General features: G+C 35.5%; 1 protein-coding gene across 11 annotated transcripts in view; it reads right to left on the bottom strand.

The window, feature by feature from the left end:
• The window catches only part of TMEM260 (transmembrane protein 260), a 63,691-nt gene that overhangs the window by 30,062 nt on the left and 18,327 nt on the right, over positions 1-15,302 (bottom strand). For 9 of the 11 annotated variants that reach the window (XM_073011015.1, XM_073011017.1, XM_073011014.1 and 6 more), the window contains exons 4-7: positions 10,212-10,389; positions 8,534-8,647; positions 4,616-4,795; positions 1,653-1,693 (exon numbers count right to left, since the gene is read on the bottom strand). In XM_073011015.1, the coding sequence (XP_072867116.1) occupies positions 1,653-1,693; positions 4,616-4,795; positions 8,534-8,647; positions 10,212-10,389 (513 nt within the window). Of the gene's footprint in view, positions 1-1,652; positions 1,694-4,615; positions 4,796-8,533; positions 8,648-10,211; positions 10,390-10,603; positions 10,683-15,302 lie in introns of all 11 variants that reach the window. The other 2 variants (XM_073011019.1, XM_073011013.1) reach the window with 2 other exon arrangements.

Raw genomic sequence — 15,302 nt, 5'->3', positions numbered from 1 at the left:
AGCCTGGGTGACAGGGCAAGACTCCATCTCAAAAAACATTTTTTTTTTTTTTTGCAGAGACAACGTCTCACTATGTTGCCCAGGCTGGTCTCAAACTCCTGTGCTCAAGCGATCCTCCCACTTTGGCTTCCCAAAGTGCTGGGATTACAGGCATGAGCCACTGCACCTAGTGCCATCTTTATCTTTGAAAAGAAAACTGAGCTTCTTGTTACATTCTCCCAGCGAAAATGAGAAAGCCACAAAAGTCTCACACATAAAAAGAAATATTTAAAATCAATGGTGAGAACCATCAAAAGGTTATGTGAAAGTAACTGATGGCAGGGAGGTATTTCCAAGATAAAATGTAAAGTAGAAAACAGCAGGCTAATGAAAAAGTATGATTATACTTTTAAAAAGAAACAAAAATCCTAAAAATATTAGAAAAATGTAGTCCAAAATATTAACAGATTAATAATAGTGGTTATCTCTGCATGTTGGATTTATAGGTAGTTTTAATTTTCTTATATTTGCTTACCTGTATTTTCTAAGTTTTCTGTAAAGATTATATACCTTTTTTGAAGTAGAAAAAAGAAGTCGTTTAAACAGAAAGGAAGGAAGGATGGCTGGAAGAAAGCAAGCTAGTAAGTACATTACACCGAAATTGTGAGAACTCATAAACTGCCTCACGTATAAAGTTGAAATATTCTCCTCACAGTTTTTTTTCAAACAGCCCCAAGAGTTCCAAATTAGTAATTGGTTAGGACATCACTTCAGTGTTGTAGAAACCTATTTTCTTCCAAAATTTTGTATCAAGTTGGTATGGATATCTTTCTACTTGTCTTAATCTGTAGGTTTTAAAGCAAATATTAACCCAGTTTTCAAAGAACACTATTAAATAATATAGATGAAAATATATTTGCTTAAGCCAGCTCTAATAAGGTTGGATGTTAAAAATACGGAAGCCAAAGATACAGCTTATGGCAAGGATAGCCTAAGGAAGTCATAGGAGACATTACATAAATTAAGCTCTGAAATACTAAAAACCAAAATAACAAGAAAACAGTTGTTCAATTGAAGGTTTAAACATTTTCGTTCTATAAATACTCTATATAGTATTCTAATATTCACCGTTGTGTTTATTACTTATTTTAAGCTCTATCTTATTGAAGGAGGTGCTAAAAATATTTGAGAGTACAGTCGGCCCTCTGCCTCCATTGGTTCTGCCTCTGTGGATTCAACTAACCTTAAATCAAAAAAATTTGCAGAAAAAAACTGTCTGTACAAACATATACAGATGTTTTTTCTTGTCATAATTCCCTAGACAATACAGCATAACCACTATTTACACAGCATTGACATTGTACTAGGTATAAGTAATCTAGAGATGATTTACAGTATACAAGAGGATATACACAGGTTATATACAAATATTATGCCATTTTATATCAGGACTTGAGCACCCATGGATTTTTACATCCTCAGGAGTTCCTGTAACCAATATCCCATGGATACCGAGGCACAACTGTAAATACAAACAACTGCCAACTGTAGAGGTAAAAACTACTTCTCAGACATACTTTGTTACAAAGAGATGAACTCAGAAATCCCTAAAATCACTTAAAGGAACTAATAGAGAATTCATTTTTAAATAGTTTCAAATATTTCATACTCACAGCAATATTTCAGACATACTGGATCCTATTTCAGATTTGGCCTAAACACAAAAGACCAACGTTTATTTGCATAAGCATTAAACTGAAGCTTTATTAGGCTACTGTATTTTAACAATTGACTTAAAAGATATGGGTTTTCTTAAAAAAATTTTTTTTAATTTTAGGTTCCGGGGTACATGTGCAGGTTTGTAACATAGGGAAGTTGCATGTCAAGGGGGTTTGGTGTACAGATGATTTCATCACCCAGGTAATAAGCATAGTACCCAACAGGTAGTTTTTTTGATCCATTCCCTCCTCCTACCCTCTGCCCTCAAGTACACATGTGTCCATGTGTATTCAATGTTTAGCTCCCACTTATAAATGAGAATATGTGGTATTTGGTGTTCCGTTCCTGCATTAGTTCGCTTAGGACATTAACTCATTCCTTTTTTATGGCTGTGTAGTATTCCATGGTGTATATGTACCACATTTTTAAAAATCCAGTCTGCTGTTGATGGGCATTTAGGTTGATTCTATGTCTTTTCTATTGTGAATAGTGTTGTGATGAACATATGTGTGTATGTATCTTTATAGTAGAATAATTTATATTCCTTTGGATATATGGCCAATAATGGGATTGCTGGGTTGAATGGTAATTCTGTTTCAAGTTCTTTCAGAAATCACCACATTGCTTTCCACAATGGCTGAACTAATTTACACTCCCACCAGCAGTGTATAAGCATTCTCTTTTCTCCAAAACCTCACCAGTATGTTTTTTGACTTTTTCATATAATAACCATTCTGACTTGTGTAAGATGGTATTTCATTGTGGTTCCAACTTTCATTTCTCTAATGATTAGTGATATTGAGCACTTTTTCATATGCTTTTTGGCTGTGTGTATGTCTAAAAGATACAGGTTTTAAATGTACAATGTATCATTTCTCTTCACTCAAAGTCTTTAGTTCAGAGTCTTATTGAATTTTTAAAGAGAAGTCAGTGAAAACCAATTTGGACATCCTTTAGGAAGAATTTTAGAAGTAATAATTGGCAGGCTGGGCACGGTGGCTCACACCCGTAATCCCAGCACTTTGGGAGGCTGAGGTGGGCAGATCACGAGGTCAGGAGCTCGAGACTAGCCTGGTCAACATGGTGAAACCCCGTCTCTACTAAAAATACAAAAACTTAGCCGGGCATGGTGGTGCACATCTATAATCCCAGCTACTCAGGAAGCTAAGGCAGGAGAATCACTTGAACCCAGGAGGTGGAGGTTGCAGTGAGCCGAGATCGCACCACTGCATTTCAGCCTGAGCGACAGAGTGAGACTCTGTCTCAAAAAACAAACAAGAAAAGCGGTGGGCGCGGTGGCTCAAGCCTGTAATCCCAGTACTTTGGGAGGCTGAGACGGGCGGATCACGAGGTCAGGAGATCGAAATCATCCTGGCTAACACGGTGAAACCCCGTCTCTACTAAAAACTACGAAAAACTAGCCGGGTGAGGTGGCGGGTGCCTGTAGTCCCAGCTACTTGGGAGGCTGAGGCAGGAGAATGGCGTAAACCCGGGAGGCGGAGCTTGCAGTGAGCAGAGATCGCGCCACTGCACTCCAGGCTGGGTGACAGAGCGAGACTCCGTCTCAAAAAAAAAAAAAAAAAAAAGGAAACAATTGGTTAGAAATCAGTTGAACTATTCCAGCAAAAATGATTTACATGTTATTAAATTAACAACCTTTTTATACTTCCATGATAGATTTTCCTTAAGCTCTTTATGAGCACTTTGATTAAAATTCATTACAACCTGTTCATCTATAATTTCACAATTATGTATGAATTATATAAATTTCAAATCTAAAATGGTCTTCAGACAATATTTTTATGGAATAACCAAAATAAGTAAAGCAGAATATAAATGTAAAGTATCAAACTCTCTAAGTCAAAATAATTAATATTTTTCCTTTTTATTATTCTATTTTATTATGAAACATCTCCTACATACAAAAAACATATATAATACATCTTTAAGGGTCAAAGAGCTTTTTAAAAATCTACAGATCCATCATTCAAGAAACAAAACCTCACCAAGATCATAAGGTATCTCACAAAGCCCTCAAAGACTTTTTCTCACTTATCCCACAGCAGTAACTACTACCTTGAATTTGGTGTTAATTATTTCCCTATTTTTTATAAATATATAGTTCTACTACTTTTGTATGTACCCTTTGAACAACAGATTGTTTAGTTTTTGCATGATTTAGAGTTCTGTATAAGTGGTATTATATATTACATACTCTTCTGAGACTTGCCTTCTTAAGTAGGACACAAAAGGACAAACCAAGAAAGAAAAACCTGATATAACTGTCTATATGAAAATAAAAAATCTTCTGCTTATCTTTTCATTTTCCAGATTATCTTTACTGTGACTATATTTAGTGTGTTCCCTTAATATGTCTTAGGAAAAGCAAGGCCTTTTGAACTTCTTTGGAGCACACTGTTTACATTTAGTGAACTCATATCTTATGCAGCATTTACAGGTATGTCTTGAGTTTTAAAAACTAGATGCTAACATAAACACTGTTCATGAAATATGTAAAAAAATAAATAATAAGAAGTAGTTTGGTCAAACAAAATGTTTTAAATTGAGGATGTTTTTTCCTTCGATCTTTTCCAAATAGTTTTATTCACAGATCAAGTGCCCATAGTGATTCACTGCTAACAAGACTGAAATTCTTCAACTGTAGGTGGAAGACTTTTTAATGATTGCTATCCTAAAAAGTATATTCAGGATATACAACTACATGATGTTAAGTGATTCCAACTTTTCTCTAACATATATCAAAGGCCCTATTCCAAGGGGCAAGTTTGTTACATAAATAACCAAAATAAAAATTTGATCCACTGTCATTGATAAATAGTTTTTTTAATCAAGGCCCAGGCAGAACACTGAAGTTTTGCCACTTGTTTCCTTAGAAGGGCTTTAAATCTGAATTTACCAGGCTGAAGGTTCCATATTCTTCCCTGAGAAAATGTGTCAAAAATCCTTGCAGCGTTGTCTGGTCTCCCCAGGTCCACCGGGCGTGATTAAGGTAAGATGAGATGGGAAGGTGGATATAGGGCAGCAAACCAGCAGAGAAGTACAGGCTCAACTTCAACAAAGAGCCCAGGGAGAGTTCCTGCATCAGAACACATGGGGTGGTAAAACAATGTTTATTTTAGTAGATTCATCCTGGAACTTCAAGAACATATCAAGGAAAACACCAAATATGTTTACTCAGAGCTGATCTCCCAATTTATATTAAGTCACCACAGAATACTATGTTAAACCTTCTGATTACTATGGATTACTAGAAAATTGCATCAGCCTGAACTCCTTTGCATGGCAGGTGAAAGCTGAGTGAAGCAAATAATATTAGCAAAGGCTCATGAGTATCATGTTTACTGCATCACTTACATTTAAAACCATGTCATGACAAGCAGCATTGCACAGCTAAGATAACCTGCTTGGAAGTGATTATGTGTTGTTTGGCTGATTTTGAATATGCCCAAAATACAATTCTAAGACCAATTCACTTTATCATCATCATTAGGAGTAGACTTCAACTATATATATTATTATGATTATACGTTGACAATTCTTTCAACAAGGGTTTTGAACATTTCAATGTTGGCATAAATGAAACTAGCTTTTATATAAACTCCAAGCTCATTCAAATGTTTTTTTTGCCCCCTCAATTTACAATTAATTTCCCCTAACTAAAGAAAATTAGTTGTTATAAAAATGCTGCTTCATATAACTTATTTGGGAAAACATATTTCTCATTTGTAAAATACTTTTCTTAAAGGACAATATTGGCAAAGTTTTACAAATATTAAATCCAAAAGAATATGAATTCTGGTATATTCAATCAATTCCTGTGTATCTGAACCAAGATTCAAATACTGCTTACTTTAGTAACTGGGAGAGGTGGTCTCTCACAGATATCGTATTTGGAAATTGCCAATTTTTCCTTTAAAAAAAGAGAAATTCATATGTGAGAATGAATATAAGAATCAAGGTTCACATTCACCAGAGGCAGAACAAGCAGTTGATTTATATTAGCATTTTCAAATAAACATTCTTAATTGAAAATGAAGTGTTTTATTACAGTACTGATTTCATTTGAGATTTCTATAGCAGTAATGAGATGCAAAAAAATGATGGCATGAAAGGAGTGTAAGAAATAACTAATCTGCTGGGCGCGGTGGCTCACGCTTGTAATCCCAGAGCTTTGGGAGGCCGAGGCAGGTGGATCATCTGAGGTCGGGAGTTCAAGACCAGTCTGACCAACATGGAGAAACCCCGTCTCTACTAAAAATACAAAATTAGCCGGGGTGGTGGCACATGCCTGTAATCCCAGCTACTTGGGAGGCTGAGGCAGAAGAATCGCTTGAACCCGGGAGGCGGAGGTTGCGGTGAGCCGAGATCGTGCCATTGCACTCCAGCCTGGGCAAAAAGAGCGAAACTCTGTCTCAAAAAAAAAAAAAAAAAAGAAAGAAAGAAATAACTAATCTAACGACATGCCTTTGTTATTCTTAAAATTAGTTTTAAAGAAAGTAAATGCTTATTTTTGCAGTTTCTGCATATTATAAAGTTGAATTTAGAATGGTAAGATGAGTTGCTGCAGAATTTTCCTTTTGTGTGAAAAACAAACAGGGAGACAATTGCATGAGAGTTATTGCAGAGTTGGGGAATAAGTGGTTCCTAATCCCAACTGCACATTAAAATCACCTGGGGAACTTTCTTAAAAATACTGATGTCTGGGCCTCACCCCAGACCATTTATATCAGAATTATTTTGGGGTAGAATCAAGTTTTAGCATAAATAAATAAATAAATATATATACACACACACCCCTATGTATATATGTACATATAGATACACATACACATATGTACCTACATTACTACATACATAGGTACATCTGTGTATATATAGACACAAACAAACACGAACTTTTTATTAAAAAGTTTCTCAGATAAGTAAGCAGCCAGGGTTGAAACCAACTGACTCAGGACTTTCTGCTCTGTCTTAAATCACCTAACAGTGAGATCCAACTACCCTGTTACTTCATTGGTAGGCCTTATTTTCTAGCCTCTGCTTTTTAACTAATGGGAAATAAAGAGTCACAGTTCTCACAATTTCATCACACTCTGTAGCTTACCTCAGTACAGGGAAAACAGGCCCTTAGTCCGGCTCCAAAATTATCAACTCTGAATCCTCCATGTTTTACAGAAACTACATATCTCTCCTTTCAATCAACTAACATGAAATATGTGCTGAGAATGCACCCCTCTGACGTCTGTTCAGGTTAGAAGCCTGGCTAAGATGACTGAGACTAGAGGGAGATGTATCCATCCACCCCCACTGATTCACAAGGAAATATTTGGGCCTCTTTCTTGTATTCCACAGAAAAGATTCACTGAGTTATATTTCATATCTCCATTTTTAATCAAGCGTTTATATAATAAAAGGCCATATAAAGAACTTACTATATACACTATAAAACCACTGTTAAAGACACTGCTTGTTATGCCGTTTAATAGGCTTTACATAAAGACCTACATGATTGACTTCACAAAATTCAGTGCCAACAAAAAGTTCTTTCCTGTCAACTGCTATGTTTCCCTTTTACTCATTTTATTTTATTTTTTTATTTTTATTTTTTGGAGACAGAGTCTTGCTCTGTCACCTAGGCTGGAGTGCAGCGGTGCAATACCAGCTCACTGCAACCTCCGCCTCTTGGGTTCAAGCGATTCTCCTGCCTCAGCCTCCCAAGTAACTGGGACTACAGGCGCACACTGCTACGCCTGGCTACTTTTTTTTGTATTTTTAGTAGAGATAGAGTTTCACTGTGTTGCCCAGACTGGTCTCGAACTCTTGAGCTCAGGCAATCCGCCTGCCTTGGCCTCCCAAAGTGCTAAGATTACAGGCGTGAGCCACCGCACCCAGCCCCTTTGACTTACTTTTAATCACATCATAAAAATTTTATAACCTCCATGTTACCCTTTTTGCTTTACTGTTAAGAAGCTAAAGTGTTCAAGTACAGTAAATAAAGCTATCTAAAGCTTTGGTATAATTATTTCCCTATCTCTAGATAATAATTTTGTTTTATATGTTTTCTATTGTAATTCTGATTATAGCTGGGTATAATGAACAAATAATAAAAGGATAAGTAAAGCTGAGTTTGTACACAAACAAACAATAAGGTAAAAAGACTCTAGCGCTGGCTTTGTATATAGACTACTTTAACCTCTGGGTACCTAAATCTCTCATTGCCTAATGAAGTAATTTTCCTATGTTGCTTTATATTGCCATTTTAATTAACAATCATTTTTTTTTCTTTCAGAGAAGAAATAACAATAAATCCTTTTTAATTCTAGGGAATCTATTTTGAGAAAACAACACTGTTACCAGAGATTTTATTATTTAGTTCACAATAGCAGTGATGTCTGTTTTGTTGAGAGCTGACTCTTCAGCACCTGGAGCATGCATATGGCACAGGGCAAGGACTCGGCACACAGTTAAATAAATGAAGTATGATGGCACACCACTCTGTGTCTTAGAATGTATAAAACGATAATTAAGAAAATTTTATATTGTTGCTTTAAGTCCTTTCAGCCTACTTTCATTGAGATGCTATTCAGAATCAGTCACAAAATTATGGAACAGGCCAGATGCCACTGCAATCAATACCGCATAATTTTTGTAAATCCTATTTTTTTCAGTCAATATTGTTAGGCCCTAGGGTTATTTATGCTTTACATGAAACCCAAGAAAAATTAAAGTCTGAAATTTTCTCATGATAAAAATGTTACATAAAATCTAAGTAAAATATTGTACATTTTTATTTTTACAAAACTCAAAAACCTACCTTCTTTTTTAAAAGTTGAAAGAGAATCCAAGGTACTATGCACAAAACATAGAGTATTATTGTGTGCTGGTTACATAAGCTAAGGCCACAGCAGAAAGCACCAATTTTAGCTGTCTGAAAATAAATTTTAAAAAATTAAGTAAAAAATTCACCTAACACTCTAAGAACAATAATAAAAAGCCATTTTTATATTAAAACCAAGCATTTGTATCCTGTCAGGTTAAAATCAACCTCTAAGATGCAAGCAGTTATACTTTTAAAAAATAATCACTAATATTTGTTACTATTATTTTTGTTAATATTTTCCATGTTCATCAAATAATTGCAGTTTGATCTTAAATAACTGTTTTCAAACCAACTTTTAGAAAATCCTGTATGATAAACAGGTAAGTTGTAATAGTAATAGGGTATTGTGTAATGCTTATTCAATTAAATCTATAACTGAAATTCAGCAATTGTTTTTTCTCCTATTAAGCAAATGAAATATAGCCTGTTTTGTTTAGAAACCTGGTTATCTCTGGGTAGTGTTTTTCAGTTTTTTCAACATGTGTTAGTTTCATAATTGGCAAAGATTCTCTCCTTTGACCAAACTCAAGTCAGGCTCCTCTAAACTCTTCCCAATTAGGTCCTGACTTTTGAGTTTCCATGTTCATCTCTGCATTGTCCAGTTTTAGCATCAATCCTGTCTAGTCAGTTTAGCCAGAACCCTCATCCTCAATATCTGATCAAGTTCTTCATCCACTACCATTCCCTAGGTGATGTCTGATCACCCTGGCTTGCTTTTAGCAAGAATTCAGTCACTTTACCCTGATGTTTCCTCTCAGTAATTTTCCATCGACTGACTCCCATCCTGCTCCTTGGCTATAAATTCCCACTTTTCCTATTTGGAGTTGAGCCTGATTTCTTTCCCCTACTACAAAACCCCATTGCAGTTGTCCCTATACCTGAACCTGAACAGTGTGCCTTCTCATAAAAAGTCTATTGAATATTTTAACATAATCAGACATTTTTTAAGCCAAAAAAAACCCCTCTAATGGCATCACAGAAAACCACATATACACCATGATGTTCTTTTGTTTCTACACTCTTTAACAACACAAAGCTGCCTATACTAAGTGATTTGGCATTTCCCAGTGTAGAGACTCTAGGTTCTTAGAAGATAGGGTTCTTTTACATGTCAAGTGATTCTGATGATAGTGTTTACCTTAAAATTCATTGTAATTTCTTCTGAACTACTTCATGGTTTACATTTGATACTTTTCTCTTAGTTAAGTAAATTACAAATTCAACATTTTTTGGCAATTAAAGAGCGAGTCAATGTATCCTAATTTAAGGGGGCCAGTCTAGAACTTGGCACTTTCTGATAACATACACAAATAAATGATGGTGAATTAACCAACAAGCCTATCTTTCCCACGGGACACACAGGGGATTTCATAATCCTCTCACTCTCCAAAAAACTTTTAAACTCTGAGGGAAGAAAAGCGCCATGTTTTATAAGGGCTATTGTGGTTCCATCCATAATTAAAAAGACTGAGATCATTTTCTCTCTCAACATGCCAGATTATCCTGACAGTAATCAGAATAGATAAATGGTATTTAAGCCAAGATTAAAAAGAAATACATCTGTCTAAAAATTAAAACAAAAACTGATTTCACTTTGATCAAAATAGGTTACCTTTGATCTCTCCTTAGCAGTTGCTGCTTCCTCAAAATGTACAGTAAGAGCCATAAGCAGCCCCACAAACAGATTGTTTAAGCTAAAAACCTCTGCTGCAATGGACCACTGCCATGTTAGACGAGAAAATGAAAACACCCCCGCAGCAAGGATTCCTCCAGCAGATGAGCCAGAAAGCCTGCAAACACAGATAACATGAAATCTTCTTTCCCAACAAAAAGAACTAACTTTATTTTCCTTTTTGTAAACTGTACCAGCAGAAATTATGACAGTCACCCAGCACTACTCCAACACATTATATGGTTAATACATTACCTCATATAATAATTTCTTTCAACAAATTTTAATTAGGAAGTTCATATGCTAACTTATTAATGAACAAATAAACAAACCTATGGCTAGAATGAGGTTCAGTCTTCAGATGTAACTGCTGGAATTCACGCCAGTTCAGAAAACCTGAAGACATAGTAGCTAGAGAGAGAACAAACCTGTGTCATTTTCTTGCTCTATCCATGAAGAAGGATGGTCTAGTGAAGACCTAAATGTTTGATTGTAAAAATTAATGAAATGAAAAAATATTTATTCAGGAAAATGCATTCTCACTTCAGGTACAATGTTTGGACCCAGGTACCTTTTATTTTCATCTCTCAGCATATGCCAAAGAATGTCTTGATCACAATATTTGATGATTTCAATATCTTATATTGTGCAGTTCTTAGTTTGCGAGGGTTTTTTCTTTAGACAAAGTTGAAGTTAAAACTAATTTTTTTCTCTAAAGATGGGAATGTAAATTTCAATAACACCAGAAGAATCAGATGCTACACTTAAAAACAAATTTCTCACCCACAAATGCCAACAAAACCCATACCATTCAAAACAATCAGGAATCTGGATCTCAGTTCAGAGATTTGATTTGAGACTGGTAGTGTGGTTGAATTTACTAATGCATATCAAACCAAAACAAGTTTCTATTTCCTTATAAATCTAAAGCTATGAAAATGAAAGTGATTATGAAATGCCTATTTCTAATAGTGTTAGAAAATTCAGCAAGCATTACTGCGTCTAACAATTACCATATTCTATAGCTCCAAATCATCAATTTTCAACTATATTCTTTTGTATAAAAAGTTACAGAGTAGTTCTATGGCTTTTAGTCAATCATTATTTTTAAATGATTACATAAAAATCTCAATATCAGTAAACCTCTTTTTTCTTTGAGTTTCTGTTTGCAATTTATTTCTGTTTTCTTTCTCTTATAAAAATCAGCAGTTTCCCATTTCTTTCAGCTTCCCAGTCTTCCAGTGATCCTGATTCAACATATTATTTCTTTCTTCCAAATTACTTTCCTGTGTACTCATTCCTTTCTATTTGTATTTTTACTGCCTTAAACTTAATTATTTTAAGAATTCCCTAATTTGTCTTCTGGTTTTCAATCTATTCTGCAATAATAACATCATATCAAGTTTCCTAAAACATATTCTTTATGACTACCCAGCCCAAAAACTTAAGGACTCTCCACTGCTTGAGGGATAAGTTTTAAATCAGACTGCCTGGAATCCAGGTTTCCAATAAACTAGCTCCCACTCACTCACTAATGATCAACATTATTCTCTCCACCCATTAGTCAGGCTCATCAAAACTTCCTAAGGCATGCCTATGCCTAGTACTATACTTTTGCTCATTCTGTACCCCTGAATCTAATGTCCTCCCTCCTCCTTTCTATTTATTTAAATCCTACTTCTTTCTCAAATGTTTCTTCAATTCCTAGGTTTCAGCCCATTCTGTACATCTATAGTATTTGTCTGTAACAATTACTTTAACACTGTTTTTGAAATGTGAATTGGAGTTAAATTTCATTTATATTGGAAGTATCTAGCCCCAAACACACAAAGGAAACTTAGTGAATGAGAGAACAAGTTAAAGTATTTCTAACATTTTTAAAGGAACTTCTATGTTTCATATGTCAATATTATTTGGGAAAGTCAGCATAAGATACAAGATTCCTTCCTCTACTTAAAACCGAAATTAGCATCCTTGGAGAAATGGCTGATACTAGAGCTGGAGTAGCTCTAGCACAAAATTAGTCTGAAACATCTTGTGCCGGAAAGTCAAGAAGTGCTCAAAGAATGATGGGGGCATGACACAAGGACACAGGAGCCAGCTTAAAGAGAAGGACATCATTGGCCTTTCCATAGGCAGCCAACTAATAATTGTAGAACAAATGATGGAATTAGAAACCACCATTTGGCAGCCATCTGAATAATAATCAATAAATACCAAAACTAGTGGGTAAAAATTTTGGAGTAGCAGAATATGTATAGTCTCAAGGTACTGCCCTATAAATAGATGAATTACCAAGGGAAAAATGGTAACTTTACAGTGGTGAAAACTGTCAGACACAATCTTAACCACGTGACTAAAATTAACAGCATTAGTAATAGGACAAACATCATATGCTTCCCAATCTATTCCAGTGAAAAGAATACAGCATCATTTCTAAGCATTCCTGTAGAAATGTGTTACCTGAAGCAAAGCGGAATAAAATCCTGATATAAATGAATCCTCAGGAAGAAAACTCAACATTCACTAATCTACAATGACTTTTAACACATATTCTTACACTCAGAAAGGCATCCTAGGCCTGGCGCAGTGGCTCACACCTGTAATCCCAGCACTTTGGGAGGCCGAGGCAGGCGGATCACGAGGTCAGGAGATCGAGACATCGAGACCATCCTGGCTAACATGGTGAAACCCCGTCTCTACTAAAAATACAAAAAAATTAGCCAGGTGTGGTGGTGGGCACCTGTAGTCCCACCTACTTGGGAGGCTGAGGCAGGATTAGAATTATGAACTACATTAACTGTCTTTTCAAATATTTCATAAGGTTTTAAAAATTGAAGAATATAAGGTAAAAATTTTGACTTCAATGATGACATTTATCTAGTTACCTTAGATTGTTACACAAAGTTAGGTACATGAGTGTTTTACTGAAGACTAATCCCATATCAGCAAGGTCTATAATCTGAATTCTCTCTCTCCGTCTCTCCACTAAGGTCAAGATGGTTTTGCAATAAATAATCCATGTACTCTTTCACCTGATTTCCTTGGCATTAGAGAAATAATTTGTGAGACCGCTGAGTCGAATAGTAGAAGACAAGGTAACTGATTATGAAATCAGTAATGGGACTCAAATCTAAAATATCAACCTTTTTAGCATCGGATAAACTTGCTCGGAAATCAAACTAAATCTACAGGAATTTGCCTTGTAGTCCTAATGTATGGCACACAAAAGCGTAGTGGATCTTTCAATTTGTTTGTTTCCCAACAGCAGCATATGAGGGTCTGATGTTTCCACATCCTAGTGGGCACTTACTATCTAGTTTAAATCTAGCCACCCTAGTTGGTGTGAAGTGGCATCTCACTGAAGTTTGGATTTGCATTTTCCTAATGGCTAATGCTGCTGAGCATCTTTTTCTGTGTTTATTGGCCATTTGTGTATCTCCCTTAAAGAAATGTCTATTCAGATCCTTTGCTCATTGCTTAAATTGGATTATCTTTTTATTATTGAATTGTAGAGTCCTTCCCAACTTCCTTTTACTATGTTTCTTTTCAGCTAACCACAGCCAGAGTCACCTGCTTGCAACCAAGAACCCTGACTGAAACACACTATCTTCTCTCTTTAGTATACTTCCCATTATTTTTTCAAGGAAAAGTGTGAAGAAATTCTGAAAACAAAATGCTCCTGTTCTCCTAGTCTTGTGCAAAACAGAAGAGAGGAAGCATGCCTCTAAGAGCAGAAAGTCATGTGTACATCCATATATAAGATATACAGACAGTGAAATGTTTTGGAGGACCCAGTATTCATGTTTTCGTACAATAATCTATATGGGGTAAGCCTGTATGAATTTCTTTGATTTCAATAGGATTTTATAAGTCAAACTCTGAATGCTCCTTAAAGTGCACATATTTCAACACACTGCCTTTAAAAGTTTACTTTATGACAGTTAATATGTAGGCTATTTACTGCTTATTTAAATGTTGACCAAATTATCTACTGCATCTGACTAATCATCATCTCTTTTCATTTTGGAAGAAAAATTATCCAAATAATTTGTAAGACCCAGTGACTCTGGATTTTTCTGAAGAGGACGATAGACAATTTAGACAATAGATTCTAACATTCTCTAAAAAACTTGAGATGCTTGAACTACCATTTTGTATGGGTTTATGTGGTATTTAGTCCAAGTAACACATACATGTTTAATTGATTCTGTTTCCAAAGATAGGTTCAGCTAAGTCTTCCAAATCAGGAGGTTGTTTGTTTGTTTTTGTTTTTCCTTCACACCTTATCCAGTTATGCAGCAACAAAAACAGACTGAAGATCATGAGCCAGTTTACCAGAGCTATATATATAATAAGACTCCTCTGCTAATACAAAAAGATGTTTAAGTTTACTTCATGCTAAGACTCAGAATCAATCAACTGTTACTTGCCATGTAACATATACAAACTAGTAGATTAAGAGGTTGAAATAACTTGAAACATCTGTTATGGAAAAATTCCACAGTTCAAGAGGGATACACACAAGGCTTTATAGGTAGAAATTAATGCTCAGCTGAGTTTGAAGACTACAGCGACTGTGGAGATGGAGCAGCAGCGTCAGTACACATGGCTATGGATAGGTCTGCAGGAGCCTGAGCCAGGCTTTATTATGATAATAAAATAAAATACTATTTTATCCTGGAGAAGCTGGATGGAGCCATCCTTTGGGGCTTTACTAGGTCAGAGGGACAGAAGGGCAAAAGGACAGAAGGACAAGAAGGAGAGTTAAAGTAATGAATCATGGGGCCTAGACTGAATAGAAAAGGAAGTAAAGAGACAGTGTGAGCCATCAATGAAATGAGTGAAATGAAAGCTAAAGTCATACCAGGGAGTAAAAAGTAGGTTGAAGAAGGGAACATCAAATTGTTAGTGGATGGAACAGGCCAGTTAAATAAGATTAGACTCTACTGTTGAAAGCAGCCAACGATGGAACAGAGTTTTAGAAAGCTATTCTCAAAATACTAAGATTTTCAATAAACTAAGTATTTG

The sequence above is a fragment of the Chlorocebus sabaeus genome, chromosome 24, assembly GCF_047675955.1.
Source record: "Chlorocebus sabaeus isolate Y175 chromosome 24, mChlSab1.0.hap1, whole genome shotgun sequence".
Classification (NCBI taxonomy): Eukaryota; Metazoa; Chordata; class Mammalia; order Primates; family Cercopithecidae; genus Chlorocebus; species Chlorocebus sabaeus.
This window is presented reverse-complemented; position numbering and strand designations above follow the sequence as displayed.